The sequence below is a fragment of the Bos indicus x Bos taurus genome, chromosome 5 (genome assembly GCF_003369695.1).
Source record: "Bos indicus x Bos taurus breed Angus x Brahman F1 hybrid chromosome 5, Bos_hybrid_MaternalHap_v2.0, whole genome shotgun sequence".
Classification (NCBI taxonomy): Eukaryota; Metazoa; Chordata; class Mammalia; order Artiodactyla; family Bovidae; genus Bos; species Bos indicus x Bos taurus.
The window spans coordinates 310432-329745 of record NC_040080.1 but is presented as its reverse complement, the minus strand read 5'-3'; the positions used below and the strand labels follow the sequence as shown (position 1 = coordinate 329745).

Here is a 19314-nt window from a genome sequence, read left to right as displayed (position 1 = left end):
AGGACTCACGGGAGAGTAAGAGACAGGCATCTGGACAGGGTTCCTGGCACGGATGCAGTCAGGGCACCGGGCCCCGCCACCCACGTCTGCCCTGAGCACCCCTGCTCTCTAGAGCACCCACCCTCCTGGCGTCTCCCCCATCCTTGCCAACCCCATCCCTCTGGACACAGGACAGCTTCCTGAGGGTCCCCTCCTCTGTACCCCTCTTCACAACACGCTCCAAGTGGCACCCGCCCTCTGTACCAGCCCCAGGGTTGCCTGAGGCCTGGGGGGAGCAGACCCCAAACAAGGCCCTGACGATGCCCCCCCACACTGCGGCCCGGGTACGGGGTAGGGGGGAGAGCAGGCAGAGCAGACGCAGGCACGCGGTGTCGTTAGCTCTTTATAGACTCTCATTCTAGGGAGAGGGCGCCTGGGGCCGGCCGGCCGGGGCCAGCGCGCAGACGGGCGGGGGGGGACTATTTACAGGCCCACCGCGAGGGCTGTACCGTGCTGCTCCCGGCGGGCACGCAGCCAGGCCTCCAGGAGCTGGAGCTGGCGGGGCGGGGGCTGTACACGCGTGGGGGGGGGGGGGGCCTCAATACTGTCGAGGGCGGGGTCTGTAAACATGGCCGGGGGGCGCTGCCCACCCCTCGTGGTCGGTAACTGGACGCAGGGCTGCGGGGCAGGGCCGCGCTCAGGCGTCCGACAGGCAGCTCTGGATCTGGTCCACCCACTGCTGGGCCGACGGCACGTCCTGGGCACAGAAGTTGTAAACACGACGCGTCGTCTTCACCTGCGGACACGGACGCTGAGTCTCGGCCCTCCCGGGGGGCACCTGCCCCGCCCCGCCCCGCCCCCACCGCAGCTCACGTCAAAGAACGCCTTCTCGTCCACGGTCTTGGGGGCGCCCATGGCGGGCGTGCCCGGCGCCACAGCCTCCACCTCGGCCAGGTCGATGACGCCCTTGCACTCCGTGTCGGCGCGGTGGTCGTAGTAGCGCAGCTGGGGGCGGGGCGGCGGGCAGCAGTCAGGGCAGGCCGCCCTCCACGCCCCGCCCCCCGCCTACGCCCCGCCCCCCCGGGCCGCCGAAGCGCACCTGGTGCTTCGTCTTGTCCAGCACGAACCAGCGGGCCTTCCAGGGCTTCATGAAGGCGCCCTTCTTGTACAGGGTGCCCTCGTAGGACCTGTGTTTGCAGCAGGACCGGCCAGACCACCTCAGGGCCCGGCCCCGGTGCCCTCTCTGCACCCCTGCCAGGCCCGGCAGGAAGACCCAGGCGCCTGCCCCCAAGCCAACCCGACCCCGGAGCCCAGGGCCTCAGGGCAACAACGTCCCATGCACAGCAGGTCCCAACAAGCGGGCAGGTCTCCCGACGACTGGCCACGCGGCCCCCGGGCCCAGAAGCAGGGTGCAGCCCACGGGGCCCGCGCAACCCCAGCCGTCCCTTCCCTCTCTCGCCGAGGTCACCAGCTCCACTTCTTCCCAGCACTGGTCAGATCACGTGGAGGCCACCGGGCAAGGCCTCCCCCACCAATCAGTCCTGAAAAATCCCTGCAACCCCCCGAAGGCGCCCCTGAAGGCACCCCCGACGCGCCCGTCCGGGGCTGCTGCAGACCTGTTCTCACTCTCTGCCGTCTGGAACTGGCTGTAGAGGGTGCTGGTGCTGCGGCGGGCTGCCTGCCGCGAGCTGGACGCGGTAGAGCCGCTGCTCTGGTCACTGTCCAGGCTGAGGCTCAGCGTGGAGCCCACGGGGCCCTCCTGCAGGTACACACCCAGCGAGCGGCGGTGGTGGGGCACGCTGGACACCAGCAGGGAGCTGGGGGTGCCCTGCAGGCAGGAGGGGGCCTGGGTCAGGGGAGCCTCCCCGCCTCCTGGCTGCAGGCCTGCCCGCCCACCCCCCACACCCGCCCTGCTCACACGTCCGTCTGGCCGGCCCTCGAGGCGCTGGGCTGCCTTCACCCGATCCCAGGCGTCCTTCCAGCGCTCGGGGGGTCGGCCCAGCTCGGTCTCCAGCCGCTGCATCTCCTGCAGGGGGGAACCAGTGAAGTAAAAGATTCTGCAGAAGGGAACACGTAGAGACAAAAGGATAAAGACCGCAGAAAGGAGACGGTGAAAAGATGCAACAAGTGTGTGGCTGTCACCCACGAGGAAGATGCGCAAGCGTAAGGGACTGGACGAAACCAGCACCTGGAGAAAACGGCTAAACAGAGACATCAAAAATGCCATTGAAACACGACAAACCCCGACAGGACAAGCTGAGCATACACACCCCACAGAAAACCTTCTGAAAGTTATTACAGAAAAACTTCTCAAAGAGAAAATTCCAAAACGAGCCAGAAAAAAAAGGACACGCTATCTTCAAAAGAGCGACAAGGCGCTGGCTGGCACACAGACACGTGGAGCTGAGCAGTTACGGGGCTGCCCCACGGCCTGAGGCCCAAGACGGGCACACGGAGCCCCAGCAGGCGGGGCAGAGGTGGTGGGTGGGGGGAGCAGGAGCTCGACCTCTCCCCACAGACACCCCCCGCCCCCAGCATCTCTAGCCAAGAGCAACCGCCACGTGTGCGGCAAGATCACATGAGGCCTGGCAGAGAGCAGCTACTCGGAAGCTGTGAGCTACATCCAGACGCTGGAGGCCACACAGCGCGGGGAGACGCAGAATCCATGGGGACGCCCTGCTGATGACACAGACCACCTGCTGAAACCTGAAAAGATCGTGTCCATGGAGCCTGGAGGAAAGGCTTCTCTACGAGGAGCAACCCCACGTCCAAGGAGGGGCGGCTGTGCCGGCGCAGGAGGGCCGAGAGGAGATACTCCACGTTCAAGGTCAGGAGGGGCGGCAGTGAGGAGACACCCATCGTCCAAGGTAAGAGAAACCCAAGAGGGCATCAGAGGGCAGACACACTGAAACCATAATCACAGAAAACTAGCCAATCTGATCACACGGACCACAGCCTTGTCTAACTCAATGAAACTAAGCCATGCTGTGTGGGGCCACCCAAGACGGGCAGGTCATGGTGGAGAAATCTGACAGAATGTGGTCCACTGGAGAATGGACTGGCAAACCACTTCAGTATTCTTGCCTTGAGAGCCCCATGAACAGTATGAAAAGGAAAAATGATAGGATACTGAAAGAGGAACTCCCCAGGTCAGTAGGTCCCCAAGATGCTACTGGAGATCAGTGGAGAAATAACTCCAGAAAGGATGAAGGGATGGAGCCAAAGCAAAAACAATACCCAGTTGTGGATGTGACTGGTGATAGAAGCAAGGTCCGATGCTGTAAAGAGCAATATTGCATAGGAACCTGGAATGTCAGGTCCATGAATCAAGGCAAATTGGAAGTGGTCAAACAGGAGATGGCAAGAGTGAACGTCGACATTCTAGGAATCAGCGAACTGAAATGGACTGGAATGGGGGAATTTAACTCAGATGACCATTATATCTACTACTGTGGGCAGGAATCCCTCAGAAGAAATGGAGTGGCCATCATGGTCAACAAAAGAGTCCGAAATGCAGTACTTGGATGCAATCTCAAAAACGACAGAACGATCTCTGTTCGTTTCCAAGGCAAACCATCCAATATCACAGTAATCCAAGTCTATGCCCCAACCAGTAACACTGAAGAAGCTGAACTTGAACAGTTCTATGAAGACCTCCAAGACCTTTTAGAACTAACACCCAAAAAAGATGTCCTTTTCATTATAGGGGACTGGAATGCAAAAGTAGGAAGTCAAGAAACACCTGGGGTAACAGGCAAATTTGGCCTTGGAATACGGAATGAAGCAGGGCAAAGACTAATAGAGTTTTGCCAAGAAAATGCACTGGTCATAGCAAACACCCTCTTCCAACAACACAAGAGAAGACTCTACACATGGACATCACCAGATGGTCAACACCGAAATCAGATTGATTATATTCTTTGCAGCCAAAGATGGAGAAGCTCTACACAGTCAACAAAAACAAGACCAGGAGCTGACTGTGGCTCAGACCATGAACTCCTTATTGCCGAATTCAGACTGAAATTGAAGAAAGTAGGGAAAACCACTAGACCATTCAAGTATGACCTAAATCAAATCCCTTATGATTATACAGTGCAAGTGAGAAATAGATTTAAGGGCCTAGATCTGATAGACAGAGTGCCTGATGAACTATGGACGGAGGTTCGTGACATTGTACAGGAGACAGGGATCAAGACCATCCCCATAGAAAAGAAATGCAAAAAAGCAAAATGGCTGTCTGGGGAGGCCTTACAAATAGCTGTGAAAAGAAGAGAAGCGAAAAGCAAAGGAGAAAAGGAAAGCTATAAGCATCTGAATGCAGAGTTCCAAAGAATAGCAAGAAGAAATAAGAAAGCCTTCCTCGGCGATCAATACAAAGAAATAGAGAAAAACAACAGAATGGGAAAGACTAGAGATCTCTTCAAGAAATCAGAGATACCAATGGAACATTTCATGCAAAGATGGGCTTGATAAAGGACAGAAATGGTATGGACCTAACAGAAGCAAAAGATATTAAGAAGAGGTGGCAAAAATACACAGAAGAACTGTACAAAAAAGATCTTCACAAGCCAGATAATCACCATGGTGTGATCACTCACCTAGAGCCAGACATCATGGAATGTGAAGTCAAGTGGGCCTTAGAAAGCATCACTACAAACAAAGCTAGTGGAGGTGATGGGATTCCAGTTGAGCTCTTTCAAATCCTAAAAGATGATGCTGTGAAAGTGCTGCACTCAATATGCCAGCAAATTTGGAAAACTCAGCAGTGGCCACAGGACTGGAAAAGGTCAGTTTTCATTCCAATCTCAATGAAAGGCAATGCCAAAAAATGCTCAAACTACCGCACAATTGCACTCATCTCACATGCTAGTAAAGTAATGCTCAAAATTCTCCAAGCCAGGCTTCAGCAATACGTGAACCATGAACTTCCAGATGTTCAAGCTGGTTTTACAAAAGGCAGAGGAACCAGAGATCAAATTTCCAACATCCGCTGGATCATCGAAAAAGCAAGAGAGTTCCATAAAAACATCTATTTCTGCTTTATTGACTATGCCAAAGCCTTTGACTGTGTGGATCACTACAAACTGTGGAAAATTCTTAAAGAGATGAGAATACCAGACCACCTGACCTGCCTCTTGAGAAACCTATATGCAGGTCAGGAAGCAACAGTTAGAACCGGACATGGAACAACAGACTGGCTCCAAACAGGAAAAGGAGTTCGTCAAGGCTGTATATTGTCACCCTGCTTATTTAACTTCTATGCAGAGTACATCATGAGAAACACTGGGCTGGAAGAAGCACAACCTGGAATCAAGATTGCCGGGAAAAATATCAATAACCTCAGATATGCAGATGACACCACCCTCATGGCAGAAAGTGAAGAAGAACTAAGAAGCCTCTTGATGAAAGTGAAAGAGGAGAGGGAAGAAGTTGGCCTGAGGCGCAACATTCAGAAAACGAAGGTCATGGCATCTGGTCTGATCACTTCATGGCAAATAGATGGAGAAACAGTGGAAACAGTGTCAGACTTTATTTTGGGGGGCTCCAAAATCACTGCAGATGGTGACTGCAGCCATGAAATTAAGAGACGCTCACTCCTTGGAAGGCAAGTTATGACCAATCTGCACAGCATATTAAAAATGCTTTGAGACATTATTTTGCCAACAAAGGTCCGTCTAGTCAAGGCTATGGTTTTTCCTGTGGTCATGTATGGATGTGAGAGTTGGACTGTGAAGAAAACTGAGTGCTGAAGAATTGATGCTTTTGAACTGTGGTGTTGGAAAAGACTCTTCAGAGTCCCCTGGACTGCAAGGAGATCCAACCAGTCCATTCTGAAGGAGATCAGTCCTGGGTGTTCATTGGAAAGACTGATGCTAAAGCTGAAAGTCCAATACTCCGGCCACCTCATGAGAAGAGCTGACTCATTGGAAAAGACCCTGATGCTGGGAGGGATCGAGGGCAGGAGGAGAAGGGGACAGCAGAGGATGAGATGGCATCACTGACTCGATGGACATGAGTTTGAGTAAACTCTGGGAGTTGGTGATGGACAGGGAGGCCTGGCGTGCTGCGATTCATGGGGTCATGAAGAGTGGGACACTACTGAGTGACTGAACTGAACAGCTGCCTAACAAAGCGTAAGAACAGCCCCTGAAAAGACCAAGCTGACCCACCAGGTCACTGAGTGCCAGGAGGAAGAAAACCCATGACCCTGAACGAAGACAAAGAGATCCTGATCTTCAACAATGTCCAGCTCACAACAGTTCTTAGACAAGCATGAAGGCAGGGAGAGAAGAAGCATCGTCAGAGGAAAGTGAAACAGAAGACCCAGAAATGAACTAGATGCTCAAGTAGCATACAAGAAGTTCAAAGCAGTTGTAAGTACATTTAAGACTTCAAGGTGAACCTAACGGTTGAGAAGATGGGGAATCTCTAGCGAGAAAAAAACTAAAGAAAATGGAAACTCTAGAGCTGAAAACTCTTAATATCTAAAATAGAAAATTCATTAAATAAGCTTCAGAGCATTTTAAACATAAGAAGGAAAAGAGCAGTGGGCTTGAAAGCAGGGAATACAAATCGTGCAACGTGAGCTGCAGACGAAAAGCCCGCAGAGCCTCAATGAGCTACGGGGCAAGGAAGTCAGAGGAGAAACGAGGGAGTCATCATAGAGGAAAAACGTTTTAAAGAAATAATGGTCTAAAATCTAGTATATTTGATTAAAACCATCACCCCACAACGTCTAAGACACTTCAAGAGCTCTAAGCAGAACAAACACACACAGGAAAGCCAACATGATGGCCAAATTCACTGAAGGTGAAGAGAAAGGCTCCCCGGGGGCCTAGTGCTGAGAAATCCGACCGCCAGCGCGGGACACACAGGCCTGAGCCCCGGTCCAGAGAGGCTCCACACGCCCCAGAGCCACGAAGGCCAGGCGCCACCACTACAGAGCCTGTCTGTGCTCCAGAGCCGAGCTCGGCAGCGAGGAGGCCGCTGCACTGAGAAGCCTGCACACCGCAGCTGGAGAAGAGCGCGGCCACAAGTAAACGAGTCAAAATGGAGAGGAGACCGGAAAGGCAGTCAGGGAAAAAGGCTGACGTCACAGACAGTTTACAAGGGTGAGAAGGAGCGTCCGCACTCAGAAACATCGCCAGCAGAAGAGCCTGGAAGGACGCCTTTTAACTGCCAGGGCCCACAGTTGTCAACCTAGAGTTCTGCATCGGAGAAAAACACCCTTTCAAGAAGGAAAGCAGAGAGAGAGCAACGAAGGGAACACTGCTGTTTGCCGCTGCACCAAGAAGAGCGCAACACCCAGGAGTGCACCTGCCCGCGGAGGCGGAGGGCCCTACGCGGAGAACCGCGAGACACCGAGGGGAGACGCTGCAGATCCCGGCCAGCGGGGAAGACGCCACGCGCTCTGGGACTGGGGCTGTCGGCGCTGTTGGCTCATTCCTGACAGGGCCAGTGTCTGCAGAAACGAACGCCTGCGGCCAGTGGTTTTATAGTGCGGCTGGCCAAAACGTCACCTGCTTCTTCGCACTTGGCAGGTTACGGCCCGCCTGTGAAGCTGATTTCCGCGCACTGTTTCCAATCCACTCTTCTGTAGAAGCAAAGGCGCGTTCTCCAGTACCATGAGTTTCATTTTCACTTCCCGTTTCAGAATCAATCACTAAGGTTTTTTTGAAGGTTTTTTTGGCTTTCGTTGATCTAATATTCACATCATCTGAACAGAACTGTATTCTGAAGAACTATCATCTTCTGAGACATTAGTGCATATATCACTTAGACAATCAAAGACAGCATCTGCGTAAGATCCACTGAAAAATTCTTCACTCAAAACTTCACAAAGCATCAGTTTTGAAAATTTCACGTTGATAATATACACAAGGTTGGGACAAAACCCTAAGACAGCAAAATGTGAACGGCAGAACTTCCCTGGTCTCCAGTGGCTGGGAACCCACCTGCAAACGCAGGGGACACAGACTCGGTCTGTCATCTGGGAAGACCCCACTTGCTGCAGCCACAGAGCCACAAGCACTGAGCCTCAGGCTGCGACTGCGGAAGCCCGTGTGCCTGGAGCCCCCGTTCCGCATGGGAGGAGCCTCCACAGTGGGAAGCCTCCTCACCGCAAGCAAGAGCAACCCCTACTCGCTGCAACAAAGCCACGCAGCCAAAAAATAAAACAAATCAAAAAATGAACAGACCTAAATAGACATTTCTCCAAAGAAGACATGGATATGAGCAACAGGCTCGTGAAAAGATGCTCAGTATCACTGTTACCAATTATTAGAAAAATGCAAATCAAAACTATAGTAAGGTCCCACCTCACACCAGTCAGAAAGGCCATCGTGAAAAATTCTGGAACTAGTAAATGTTGGGAGGGTGTGGGGAAGAGGGAGCCCAGCCCCACTGCTGGCGGGATGTAAACTGGTGCGGCCGCTACGGAGAACAGTGCGGAGGCTCCTTAAAAGACAACAGCAGAGCCACCACGTGACCCTGCAATCGCACCCCGGCACACGTCCAGAAAAGACACACGCACCCCAGGACTGACTTCAGCAGAATCTGCGATAGCCTACATGGAAACCCCGTAAATGTCCATCAGCAGATGGACGGCTAACAGTGTGGCTCGCACACACGGTGGAGCACCACTCGGCCACGCAGAGCATGAAGTGACGCCCCTGCAGCAACATGGATGGGCCTAGAGATTATCATACTAAGTGAAACTAAGTCAGAGACAGAAAGTACCATTTGATGTCACTTAAATGTGGGATCTAAAAAGTTACGTAAGTGGACTGACTTACACAACAGAAACAGACTCACAGACAGAAAACAAGCTCGGTCTCCAAGGGGCTGAGAGGCGGGGCGAGTCAGGAGTGTGGATTAGCGGGCACGCTCTGTCTGTGTAAAACAGTGATCAGCAAGGACCTGCACAGCACAGGGAGCCACGCCGCATCCTGTGAAAACCGCAATGGAAGAGAACCTACTATACACGTATACGCTTTCCTGGTGGCTCAGACAGTAAAAACTCTGCCTGTAATGCAGGAGACCCAGGTTCAATCCCTGGGTCGCAGAAATCCCCTGGAGAAGGGAATGGCAACCCACTGCAGGATTCTTGCCTGGAGAATCCCACGGACAGAGGAGCCTGACGGGCTATACAGACCATGGGGTTGCACAAAGTCAGACACGACTGAGCGACTGACACTTTCATATACAGATGCACCCAAATCACTCTATTATACACCCGCAACACCACAATGTAACTTAACTGTACTTCGGAAAAAAGAAATGGTGAAAATAAAAAAATTAAAAAGGCACAATAAAGAGATTTTCAAGTGAAAAAAAAACCTGGGGGAATTTATCCCTAGCAGATTTGATTTACAAGAAACATTAAAAGTTCTTCAGGGCCTTCCCTGGTGGTCCAGTGGTTAAGAACCTGCCTTGCAATGCAGACGACACATGTTCAATTCCTGCTTGGGGAACTAAGATCCTACGTGCTGCAGGGCAACTGAGCCCGTGTGCCACAAATACTGAGCCCCCACAACCAAATAAATAAAATCCATACGTAAGTATCAGAGAGAAAAGTTCAGGCTGAAGAGCAGCGACGCAGCAGCAGACCTGCAGGGAGAGGAGGAGTCACCGCGCGGCAGACAGGCGGGCCCTCGTCACCCACGCTGAGCGCTGACAGCTCAGGTGGGGTAAGACGGGCAGCGACAGCAGCGAGCACTCCGCGGGGCAGGGCTGTGGGCACAACTCAGTCCCAGAAGACCTGCGGCTGCAGTTGCTGACGGCCGCTCCAAGTGCAGCAGAGACACAGCTCAGAGCCACGCGGTGCTGCTAACGGGGAGCAACGGTGCTCGACCGCCAGGACAGCAGCAGCAAGAGCAGAGCAAACGAGGAGAGCGAGCCGAGGGCAGGCTGCACATCAGCGTCAAAGTGTCAGCTGCTCGGCTGTGTCCAACTCTTTGCAGTCCTCTGTCCGTGGGATTCTCCAGACAAGAACACTGGAGTGGACAGCCGTCTCCTTCCCCAGGGGATCTTCCCGACTCAGGGATCAAACCTGGGTCTCCTGCACTGCAGGAGGATTCTTCACCCTCTGAGCCACCAGAAAAACCCAGCACACATCAGTGATTAAGTGTAAATGCTTTTGCCGGATCCACAGTGTTGCACAGCAGAGGCTAACACAGGGCTGTACTTATCCCCCAACTAGATTAAAAAAAAATTTTTTTTAATAAAGAGAAAAATTTAGACGTGAAAATACAAATAAAAATAGACCAAGAAGTCCAATGAAAGACAGAAATGGGTGAAGAGAAAACCTAACCACATGAGTACCAGGAGCTCACCTTAACTGGAAGGACACAGACCAGTCAGAAGTGAAGGCAGCACAGACAGGACACGCCAAACAGACGCTGGTCTCGGAGGCCAACTCCAAGACTGCAAGTAGCATGGCGGGAGAGGACAGGCCGCTCTCTGCGCCTGTGAGCCCCCTTCACCCACAGAGCCAGGACCCAGGCTCCCCCAAACCCTGGATGGCAGGCTGCCAGTGCTGGTTCTCAACACACATTACAGCCTGCTCGCTCCTCACCGCTGCCCGCTCTCCACACAGGAAGCAGCAGCTCAGGACGCCAAGAAATCCCGAAGCCACCCAGCCAAGGGCGGGGCGGGAGGCTCCGCCCACCGCACAGCCCCCTCTATTCCAGGGCGCACCCGCCAGGTCTGGCAGACAGAGAACAAGAGCGACCTGAGAGTCCACCCCAAGCTTCTCTGAAGAGACACCAGGCAGCTGGAGTCCAGCAGAGCGCCGTCCACACGGGGGTGTGCACAGCCAGGAAGGAGAACGCAGGGCTCTAGAGAGGACACAGGCTCTGCGAAAACCCCGCCAGCCCTTAGGGTGACTCCAAACCTTCCTCAGACTGGGGGGTTCCCCACAGCCTCGGTCACCGCTGCCTGCAGACAGCAGTCAGGGTGGGCACTGCAGGCCAGTGGGGGGTGGGGGAGCCCACTCCCAGTCCCCGGGGCCACACGCACCTCCAGGAGCCGGGAGATGGCGTCGGGCTGGGCTCTGGGCCGGCTGTCATAGCAGGGCCACACCACCCGGCGCCTGCTCTGGGGGGCACCCCCATCTGGCCGCTCTTCCTCCGGGGGCTCAGGGGGCCCCTGCGCCAGTTCCCAGTCGTAGGGGGGGCCCTCGGCCAGCGTCTCCTCGGTGTAGAAGTCCCACACCTTCAGGTTGGACACGTTGCTGTAGGGCCGCAGGACCTGAGGGCGGGCCTGGCGTGAGCACTGGGCGTGGAGGGGCCCGGCCACCTCGCCCGGGGCCCGGCTCACCTCCGCGTCCTCCGGCGCGTACATGTAGTTGTAAAACACGGGCGTCCGCTTGCTCAGCCGCTCCACGTACTCCCACACCGAGCGGCAGGCCTGCGGGGCCCGGCGGTCCCCCTTCTCCTCGTAAAGCAACCCTGCGGGCGGGATGGGGGGCAGCGCCGGCCTGCTGACCACGCCCTCCACCGCGGACCGCGCCCACCCCCGTGGTCTCCCGGCCGCCACCACCACCTCCCGTACCCACCCGCCCTGCCCCCGTACCAAGCTCAATGCGTTCATAGTCCGAGTCCAGCAGGAAGGTCCGGAAGCGGCGGGACACGTGGTGGTAGCCAAGGAACTTGAGGTAGAAAGGGCTGAACTCGAACTCCATTGGGAACTGCAGGTGGATCTGTGTGCAATCAGGGGTCAGCGGAGAGCGGTCAGCACGCACAGCCCCCAGCCACGGCCACCCACTCACCTGGTGTACACAGTCCAGGAACTGCAGGAAGACTGGAGTGAAGCCACTGCTCTGCCCAGCTAGGGTGTGGGCCCCGCGGTGGCTGAAGCGATGGCCAAAGGACAACCACTCCTTCTCCACTAGCAGACGGAAGCCCTCCAGGGTGCGGTAGAAGGGGTCAGAGAGCAGCTGCACCAGGGACACGACCTGCCGGCAGCAGCGAGGGTCAGCAGACGCGGGCACCCGCCCTGCGCGCCTGCGTGTCCCCGCCCCGCTTCCGCGCGCCTGCGTGGTTATGTCCCCGCCCCCCTTCCGCGCACCTGCGTGATGTCCCCGCACCCCCGCGCACCTGCGTGGAGATGTCCCCGCACCCCCGCGCCATGTCCCCGCACCCCTTCCGCGCACCTGCACGATGTCCCCGCCCCCCTTCCGCGCACCTGCGCCGTCCCCACCCCCTTTCCGCACACCTGCGTGGTGATGTCCCCGCACCCCCGCGTCTGCGCCATGTCCCCGCCCCGCTTCCGCGCACCTGCGTGATGTCCCCCCACCCCCGCGTGATGTCCCCGCACCCCCGCGCACCTGCGCGATGTCCCCGCCCCCCTTCCGCGCGCCTGCGCGATGTCCCCGTCCCCCTTCCGCGCACCTGCGTGATGTCCCCGCACCCCCGCGCACCTGCGCCATGTCCCCGACCCCCTTCCGCGCACCTGCGTGGTGATGTCCCAGCCGTCCTCCAGGCTCACCAGGACGGAGGAGCCCGAGTCCAGGAGCTCCACCACCAGCACCGACACCTGCAGCAGCTTGTGGATCTGCAGGGACCCGCACCCCTCAGCACCTCCCAGGCCCCCAGGCCCCACACATCCACAGAAGAGGTGGTTGTGCAGGCCCCCGCTAGGGGACAGCCTGTGCCGTGGGAAGGCTGGACAGGCCCAAAGGGCGCAGGGGTGCGTCCCTCCTCCCGCTCACCTGTCAGCGCCTTTTGGGCCCAAAGGCCCCCCCTGACACGCCCAGTCCCACCAGGACAGAGCAGTGGGCGCCCCCACGGCCGGGCCCTGGCCTCCGCCCCTGTCCACCTCCCACCACTGGGAAACAGCCATGACCTCCTCCCAAAGCCAATGAGCAAGTCCAGACCCCACCCACTTGTGGCCCTAGATAACTGGGGGGCAAACAGCCAGGTGGCCACTGGACAGTCCCTCCCCGTGGCTTCTGCACCCCCTCCCGGTGCCACCCCCCACAGCAGGGTCAGGGCAGGGGAGAGACCTGGATGAGCCACTCTGAGTCTTCCAGTGAGCGCAGGAAGGAGGCGGGACTGGGCTCGGTGGCAGGACAGCCAGGGACGCAGGCCTTCAGCAGCTTCTTGAAACTCGCCTTCACCTGCCGCGCCTCAAACACCTCGATGGGCACCAGCTCCCACTGCTGCAGGGGGTCTGGCCGCACACCCTGGGAGAGGCCATCTGTGTAAGGCGGGCCCAGACCTCACATCCCCACCCGGCCCTGGGACCCCATCCCAGTCACCTTCAGCTGGGCTTTGTCTCCAATGATATAGAGGGCTGCACGCTGCGGCCGCAGAAAGCCTGGCTCAGGAGGGGCCCCGTTGGCCTGGGGGGGGCCCACGCCGGCTAGCCGGGAGCCCACATCAGTGCTGAGCCCACCACTGCGCCCACTGGCCCGGACGCTGCCCCATTTACCTGCACAGAGAAGCCAGGTAAGCGCCAGACCGGGGCCAGGGCACCACTTACCTAGGGCTGAGCTCCCAGGAAGGGCAAGGGCGGGACTCGGGGCATCAGGCTGTTAGTGCCCAGGGCCGTGGGGAGGGCTGGGTTACACCAGTCTGTCAAGTGGGGCCGTTAGTGCCAGACATGGGGACGTTAGTGCCCATGACCACTCAGTCCCACGGGGACCATCGGGGCCAGGTGTGGGGGAGCCGGCCTGAGTGGCCAGTACGGTACCTCGGGGCGCAGTCCGTCTGGAGGCCGAGGCCGCCATGGGGTTGGACAGCGTGGTGACCCTGGCTCTGGGGCTGGGCACTGGGGGTACAGCAGAGAGAAAGCTCAGACCTGGCCCCAGGCCTGGGGGGCGCCCAGCAAGGGGGAAAGTATGGCCCGAGGAGACTGGGTGCAGGGCTGGGTTGCCCCAAACCCCCAGGAAGCCCCGGGGAGACAGAGACAGTGGGGGTCAGCACCAAGATCCTCTGGGCCCCCAGGGAACAGAGGACCCAACGGTAGGTAGAGAGGGGAGAGAACAGGCAGGACACTGGGCCTCCTCTGCACCCTCAGCCCATGGACACTGTCAGGGCTGCTCATGACGTGGCCACCCAGCACTCCCTGCCAGGCACACAGCAGCAGGAGATGACCAAGAAGTGCGGCCCAGAGAGGAGGCAGCCCCCAGCCTGGGACCTCCGAGGCTGGTTCAATCCAGGACACAGGCAGGCTCGAGGCTCGAGTGCTGGACGTGCAGGGAGCTGGCAGGACGAGGCTCTGCACTGGCCTCTGGGTTCCAAAGCCAGCACCAAGCCCCGCCCCTCCTGAGCCGGGTGCGGGCCACTGGAGGTGAGCGTGAAGGCAGCCTACCCTGCTGCAGGCAGAAGCACCGCCACCCACAGCAAGCACGCTGTGTCTTCATGACAGAGTCTGAGCCGGAACCGTGTACAGAGGAGGTGAGCTGAGCCCCTGTCCACCCCGGGCAATGCGGGCACGGCCCATGCCCAGAGCTTGGGGGGCACCAAGCAGCAGCCCCACAAGCACCATTAGGGGAAACCCAGGCACCAGGGGACGAGCGGCCCTGTGGAGAGGGTGCTTGCTGCCTGCAGGGGCTGCTCAGACTCTCTGGAGGGCACAGAAGGCAAGACAGCACGACCATAAACGTACTGAAGGATGGAAAACTAATAACTAGAAAGCGACGGTCCCAGCAGAGAAACGACATGGGTGAGGTATGTGGCCCTTTAGAAGGGTGGATGCCAAAGCTGGGCCTCCCTAGGTCGGCATCCCCATTAACCACCACCAGGACAGTGGGACCGCCTGTTTCCACAGCCGACACAGGTCCTGTGCCTCAGGGTAGGGGCAACTGACCGCAGGGAGGGCTGCAGACGTGGGTGGTGAGCTCACAGGAGTCAAGAGTGGGCGGCGGAAGAATCAAGGAAGATGCTTGGGCTTCTGGAAGGCTGGGCCCACAGGCGGTGCCACCAGCCCCGAGCCCACCTGAGGCCCAGCGCCTGGCAGCTGGAGCCACCGCAGAGGAAAGCGCAGACGAGTCTGCAGGGAGCCCACCTGAGGCCCAGCGCCTGGCAGCCAGAGCCACCGCAGAGGAAAGCGCAGACGAGTCTGCAGGGGGCCCACCTGAGGCCCAGCGCCTGGCAGCCAGAGCCACCGCAGAGGAAAGCGCAGACGAGTCTGCAGGGAGCCCACCTGAGGCCCAGCGCCTGGCAGCCGGAGCCACCGCAGAGGAAAGCGCAGACGAGTCTGCAGGGAGCCCACCTGAGGCCCAGCGCCTGGCAGCTAGAGCCACCGCAGAGGAGAGCGCAGACGAGTCTGCAGGGAGCCCACCTGAGGCCCAGCGCCTGGCAGCTAGAGCCACCGCAGAGGAGAGCGCAGACGAGTCTGCAGGGAGCCCACTTGAGGCCCAGCGCCTGGCAGCTAGAGCCACCGCAGAGGAAAGCGCAGACGAGTCTGCAGGGAGCCCACCTGAGGCCCAGCGCCTGGCAGCTAGAGCCACCGCAGAGGAAAGCGCAGACGAGTCTGCAGGGAGCCCACCTGAGGGCCCAGCGCCTGGCAGCTAGAGCCACCGCAGAGGAAAGTGCAGACGAGTCTGCAGGGAGGGAGGCAACCAGGAAGGCCTGAGCGACAAGTGACCCCTGGTGTGACCCCTGTACCACACAGGGTAAGGGGGGTCCTCACAGAGAAGTGACCCCCATGTGACCTCTGCCGACTGCACACACAGCCGCCAGGGCAGTGCCAGGTGTGCACAGGTCCCAGGTGGACACGGTCACCACATCTGAGGAACAGGCAGTGGTCGGCTCAGGCCAGCATCTGGGCCACAGTCAGGCCAAGGGTGGGCAGCTTCCCGGACCTCGTGCCTTGAGCGGGCAGATGAGCCCTCCAAGCACAGACTGAGAGGCCTCTGACCACCAAGCCCCAAGCACAGAGGAGCAACAGGGGTCACGTGGCAGCCAGAGGAGGCCCAGTGGCCAAGAGAGCAAAGCAGAAGAGGCCAGAGCATCGGGAGGGTCCAGGAGGGGAGCTGGGGAGGGAGACGGGGCCAGGGCAAGGGGAGGCCAGCACAGGGCCTCCAGGAGGGGGTCAGGGCACCGGATGGGGCTGGGGGAGGGGAAGCGCAACGTAGAGGTGACTGCCTTGGAGCAAGACCCCTGGGGAGGCTGCTCCTGCCAGCACACACCCGTCCCCTGCCTGCAGGCCCTGGGGCCCTCCTGGGTGTGTGTCTAGAATCCTCTCTCAGTGCCAGATACTCACGCGGCTCACCACCCCCAACAGCGTCCCCACCCCAGGAAACCATCCCCCGTGCACAGCCTCACAAGCTCTCCTGCGCCACTGAGCACCTCCCCGGTCACCTGGCACCTGCGCCCTGAGGGCGAGGGGCAGGGCCCAGGATTGCCCCTGGTGCATGCCCTGGGCCTACTGCCGCCTCTGCAAACCCCCGAAGGAGTGGTCAGAGCAGGGCCTCAGGACACTTACCTGGTCCCACTACCCAGACACTGCCCCCTTGGGCCTGCCCTCCGTAAATGCCGCCACTGCCCCCAAGTCCTCCCGTCCAAACACACTCACCATGGCTGCCCATGTGGGCGGAGGAGAAGCCGCTGAGCGTGTTGCGGCCGGATGCATCCGCGTAACGCGGCATGGAGCTGACTACAGCCTGCAGGTACTTCTCCTGTTCCAGGCTGCTGGAGTCGGCCTGGGACTGGCCTGGCGGGGGAGGCGGAGGTAGGGGTCGGGCCCTGGGCCCTGGGGCGGGGCGGGGGGGCGGGGGTGAGGGGCGGGGCGGGGGGGCGGGGGTGAGGGGCGGGGCGGGGCGGGGCGAGGCCATAGCAGGAGCAGGGCGCCTACCTGGAGAAGGCGCATTTTGGGCCTTGAATAGACCTACGACACCCTTGCCGTGCAGGCCTCCAGAGCGCAGAAGCACAGCCTTGGAGCGCCCGCTGCGCCAGCAGACCACCGGAAAGCGGTTCTGGCGGTAGCAGCGGGAGACGCGCTGCAGAGCGTTGTCCTGGACGCTCTGGGGCACGATCAGCAACCCGGGGTAGCTGCGAGGAGGCAGCGGCGGCGGGTGAGGGCAGCGGCAAAGCCACCGTGGACCCGCAGCCAGCGCCCCGGGGCTGCGCCAGGGCTCACCTGCGGCAGATGGCGTACATGCGGTTCACCGGGGAGATCCGGAAGGGCTCAGACTTGGCTCGGCTCAGGCTGCTGCTCAGCGTGCCCAGCCCCAGGCGCTGGTAGTCCCGGCAGCACGCCCGCTCCACCAGGCTGCTCATGGTCATGCGGTCCGAGGGCTTCAAGGCCGAGGACGGGGTCAGCGTGCTGGGCTCCAGCTCCTCCGACACTGGGGCAGACCAGGCACACACGGCTCGTCACTCACAGGCCTCCCAGGTCCCCTACCCTCCACGTGAAGACCTTCACCCACACCACCCTGGGCTCCCCACCCCCACCAGAGATCTCGTCCTCCTGGTCCTCGGGGGGCGGCTGGCCCCGGTGCTCCCAGCTCGGGGGGTTGTACTTCTTCCGAGTGACATACTGCCGCCCGATAGTCTTCTTGGCGTTCTTCACCAGGTTCCTGGACAGGGTCCTGGGGGGTGGGAGAGCACGGCCACAGAGATGAGATGACCAAGGGGACAGAGTGTCCTGGCCTTTGGGCCCAGTTCCCTACCTGAAGGAAGGTCCCTTGTCCTTGTTGGCACGGGGCGGCCGGCCGGGGGTGTGGGCAGAACCCAGGCTGAGTGCGAACGTGCCTCTGATGTCTGGGGGGTACCGCAGCTTGTGCAGCTGCTTGCGGAAGAGCTCAGCGCTGTCAGACCCCACCTCTTCGTCAAATGCCATCTTCAGCAGCTGCGTCAGAGAGGAGGGCCTCAGAGGCTGGACGGCCTGTGGGCCTGAGCCCAGCCACCAAGGCAGACAGGCCTCCGGGACAGCCCACGCTGCATCAGCGGAACACAAGTGTTTCGAATAGGGTGGACGGCTGAGAGCCCTATGGCCAGACGGGCCCCGGAGAAGGCGGCTGGGTCTACCATGGGATCGTGAAGGTCAGTCTCGTCTCTGCGTCCAGAGACGGACACCCCTGAGGGAGCACCCCAAGGACACAAGGCTAACGGAGGGTCTGCTCCCCAAACTGCACGCAGCTAGAGACGGACGCCCCGATCTTTGTGTGCATCCCCTCCGCAGGGGTTTCAGTCAGGCGTGCTCACGCAGCACTCTCGATCCGGATCCTGGGGTCCAGCCTCACACACGAGACGGAGAGCCCCAATGGCCAGCACGTGGCATGGGCAGAGGACCCCAAGCTGAGGCGCCACGGCCCCTGCAGAGTCAGGGCCATAGAGGCTCGGTGCCGGCGTCACTGCCCGCCCGTGAGGACAGCACGAGGGGCCCTCAGGCCCCGCCCACCTGGAAAGTGCAGGAACGCAGCTGCAGCCCGTCCTGCAGGAGCTGGTCCACAGGGGTCTGGACGCTGACGCGCTTCTCCTTGGTCAGCGCAGCCACCGGGAAGGAGCGGACCACCACCTGCTCCCCCACTGGAACAGGCCGGGTGCGGAGTCAGAGGGAGTGAAGGGGGTCACAGAGCCTCAGGGGACCAGAGCTACGGGGCAGCCGGGGCAGGCAGGGACAGGTAGACAACAGCTGGTCTCCACAGACCCCCCACCCCTGAGACGGGAGAGGGAGGGGCAGAGAAAGTCCCGCTCGCCCAGGGACCTGGGAGGAGAGGGGAAGCGAGGGTGGGGTGGCTGCAGAGGCCCCGAGGCTCACCCAGGGGGTCGGTGGGCATCCCCGTGAAGATGACCCGGTACGTGGTGAGGAAAACGGCGCCCTCGGCCGGCAGCAGTGCAGGGCCGCCTCCAGGGCCCCCTGCGCCCTCCTCTCGCCCGTCGGGCAACAGGTAAACGCGAAGGCCGTCCAGCACACACTCCTCTCCAGGCAGCAGGCGTGGCCGAAGCAGTTTGGGCTGTTTGGGGAGGGGAGTGGTGCCTCAGGACACGGCCGGGTCCTGGGCCCGCCCCCCGGGGCGCCCCCTCACCTTTTGGATGGGGGGCAGCCTCTTGCTCTCTCTGTGCACAGCCTCCAGGGTCTCGATGTGCATCTGGACGATGTCTGGGGGAGAGCGGTTCTCACGCCCGGGCCTGGGCCCGCCCACCCAAGGGGAGCGTTTCCAGGCCCAGACCCCGTACCTGGCACCATGACATGCAGCCCCTTGAGGTGGTCGCTGGTGACCCCACTCTCTGTGCAGACCTTGTCCACAAAGCGGTTGATGAAGCGGACCACAGCCCCGGCCACGTCACAGGTCTCTGCGTCCTCGAAGCCGCTCTCCGTGTCATAGCTCTCCGCCACGCTGCCCGCCATGCTGGCCAGGGAGGGGCACAGTGGGCACCCGCC

The 19314-nt window shown here is 59.7% G+C and overlaps 1 protein-coding gene across 5 annotated transcripts in view; it reads right to left on the bottom strand.

Annotated features, from left to right (window-relative positions):
• Window positions 1-362: 362 nt before the first annotated feature.
• The window catches only part of SBF1 (SET binding factor 1), a 31012-nt gene continuing 12060 nt past the window's right edge, over window positions 363-19314 (bottom strand). For 2 of the 5 annotated variants that reach the window (XM_027540408.1, XM_027540410.1), the window contains 22 exons: window positions 19110-19282; window positions 18959-19032; window positions 18691-18886; window positions 18331-18458; window positions 17600-17778; window positions 17382-17518; window positions 17068-17275; window positions 16783-16979; window positions 16504-16641; window positions 13675-13752; window positions 13241-13413; window positions 12986-13165; window positions 12433-12534; window positions 11750-11935; window positions 11554-11680; window positions 11299-11429; window positions 10999-11229; window positions 1898-2005; window positions 1596-1807; window positions 1079-1166; window positions 853-984; window positions 363-775 (listed from right to left, as the gene is read on the bottom strand). In XM_027540408.1, the coding sequence (XP_027396209.1) occupies window positions 677-775; window positions 853-984; window positions 1079-1166; window positions 1596-1807; window positions 1898-2005; window positions 10999-11229; window positions 11299-11429; window positions 11554-11680; window positions 11750-11935; window positions 12433-12534; window positions 12986-13165; window positions 13241-13413; window positions 13675-13752; window positions 16504-16641; window positions 16783-16979; window positions 17068-17275; window positions 17382-17518; window positions 17600-17778; window positions 18331-18458; window positions 18691-18886; window positions 18959-19032; window positions 19110-19282 (3277 nt within the window). In that variant the 3' untranslated portion in view covers window positions 363-676. Of the gene's footprint in view, window positions 776-852; window positions 985-1078; window positions 1167-1595; window positions 1808-1897; window positions 2006-10998; window positions 11230-11298; window positions 11430-11553; window positions 11681-11749; window positions 11936-12432; window positions 12535-12985; window positions 13166-13240; window positions 13414-13674; window positions 13753-16503; window positions 16642-16782; window positions 16980-17067; window positions 17276-17375; window positions 17519-17599; window positions 17779-18330; window positions 18459-18690; window positions 18887-18958; window positions 19033-19109; window positions 19283-19314 lie in introns of all 5 variants that reach the window. The other 3 variants (XM_027540411.1, XM_027540412.1, XM_027540409.1) reach the window with 2 other exon arrangements.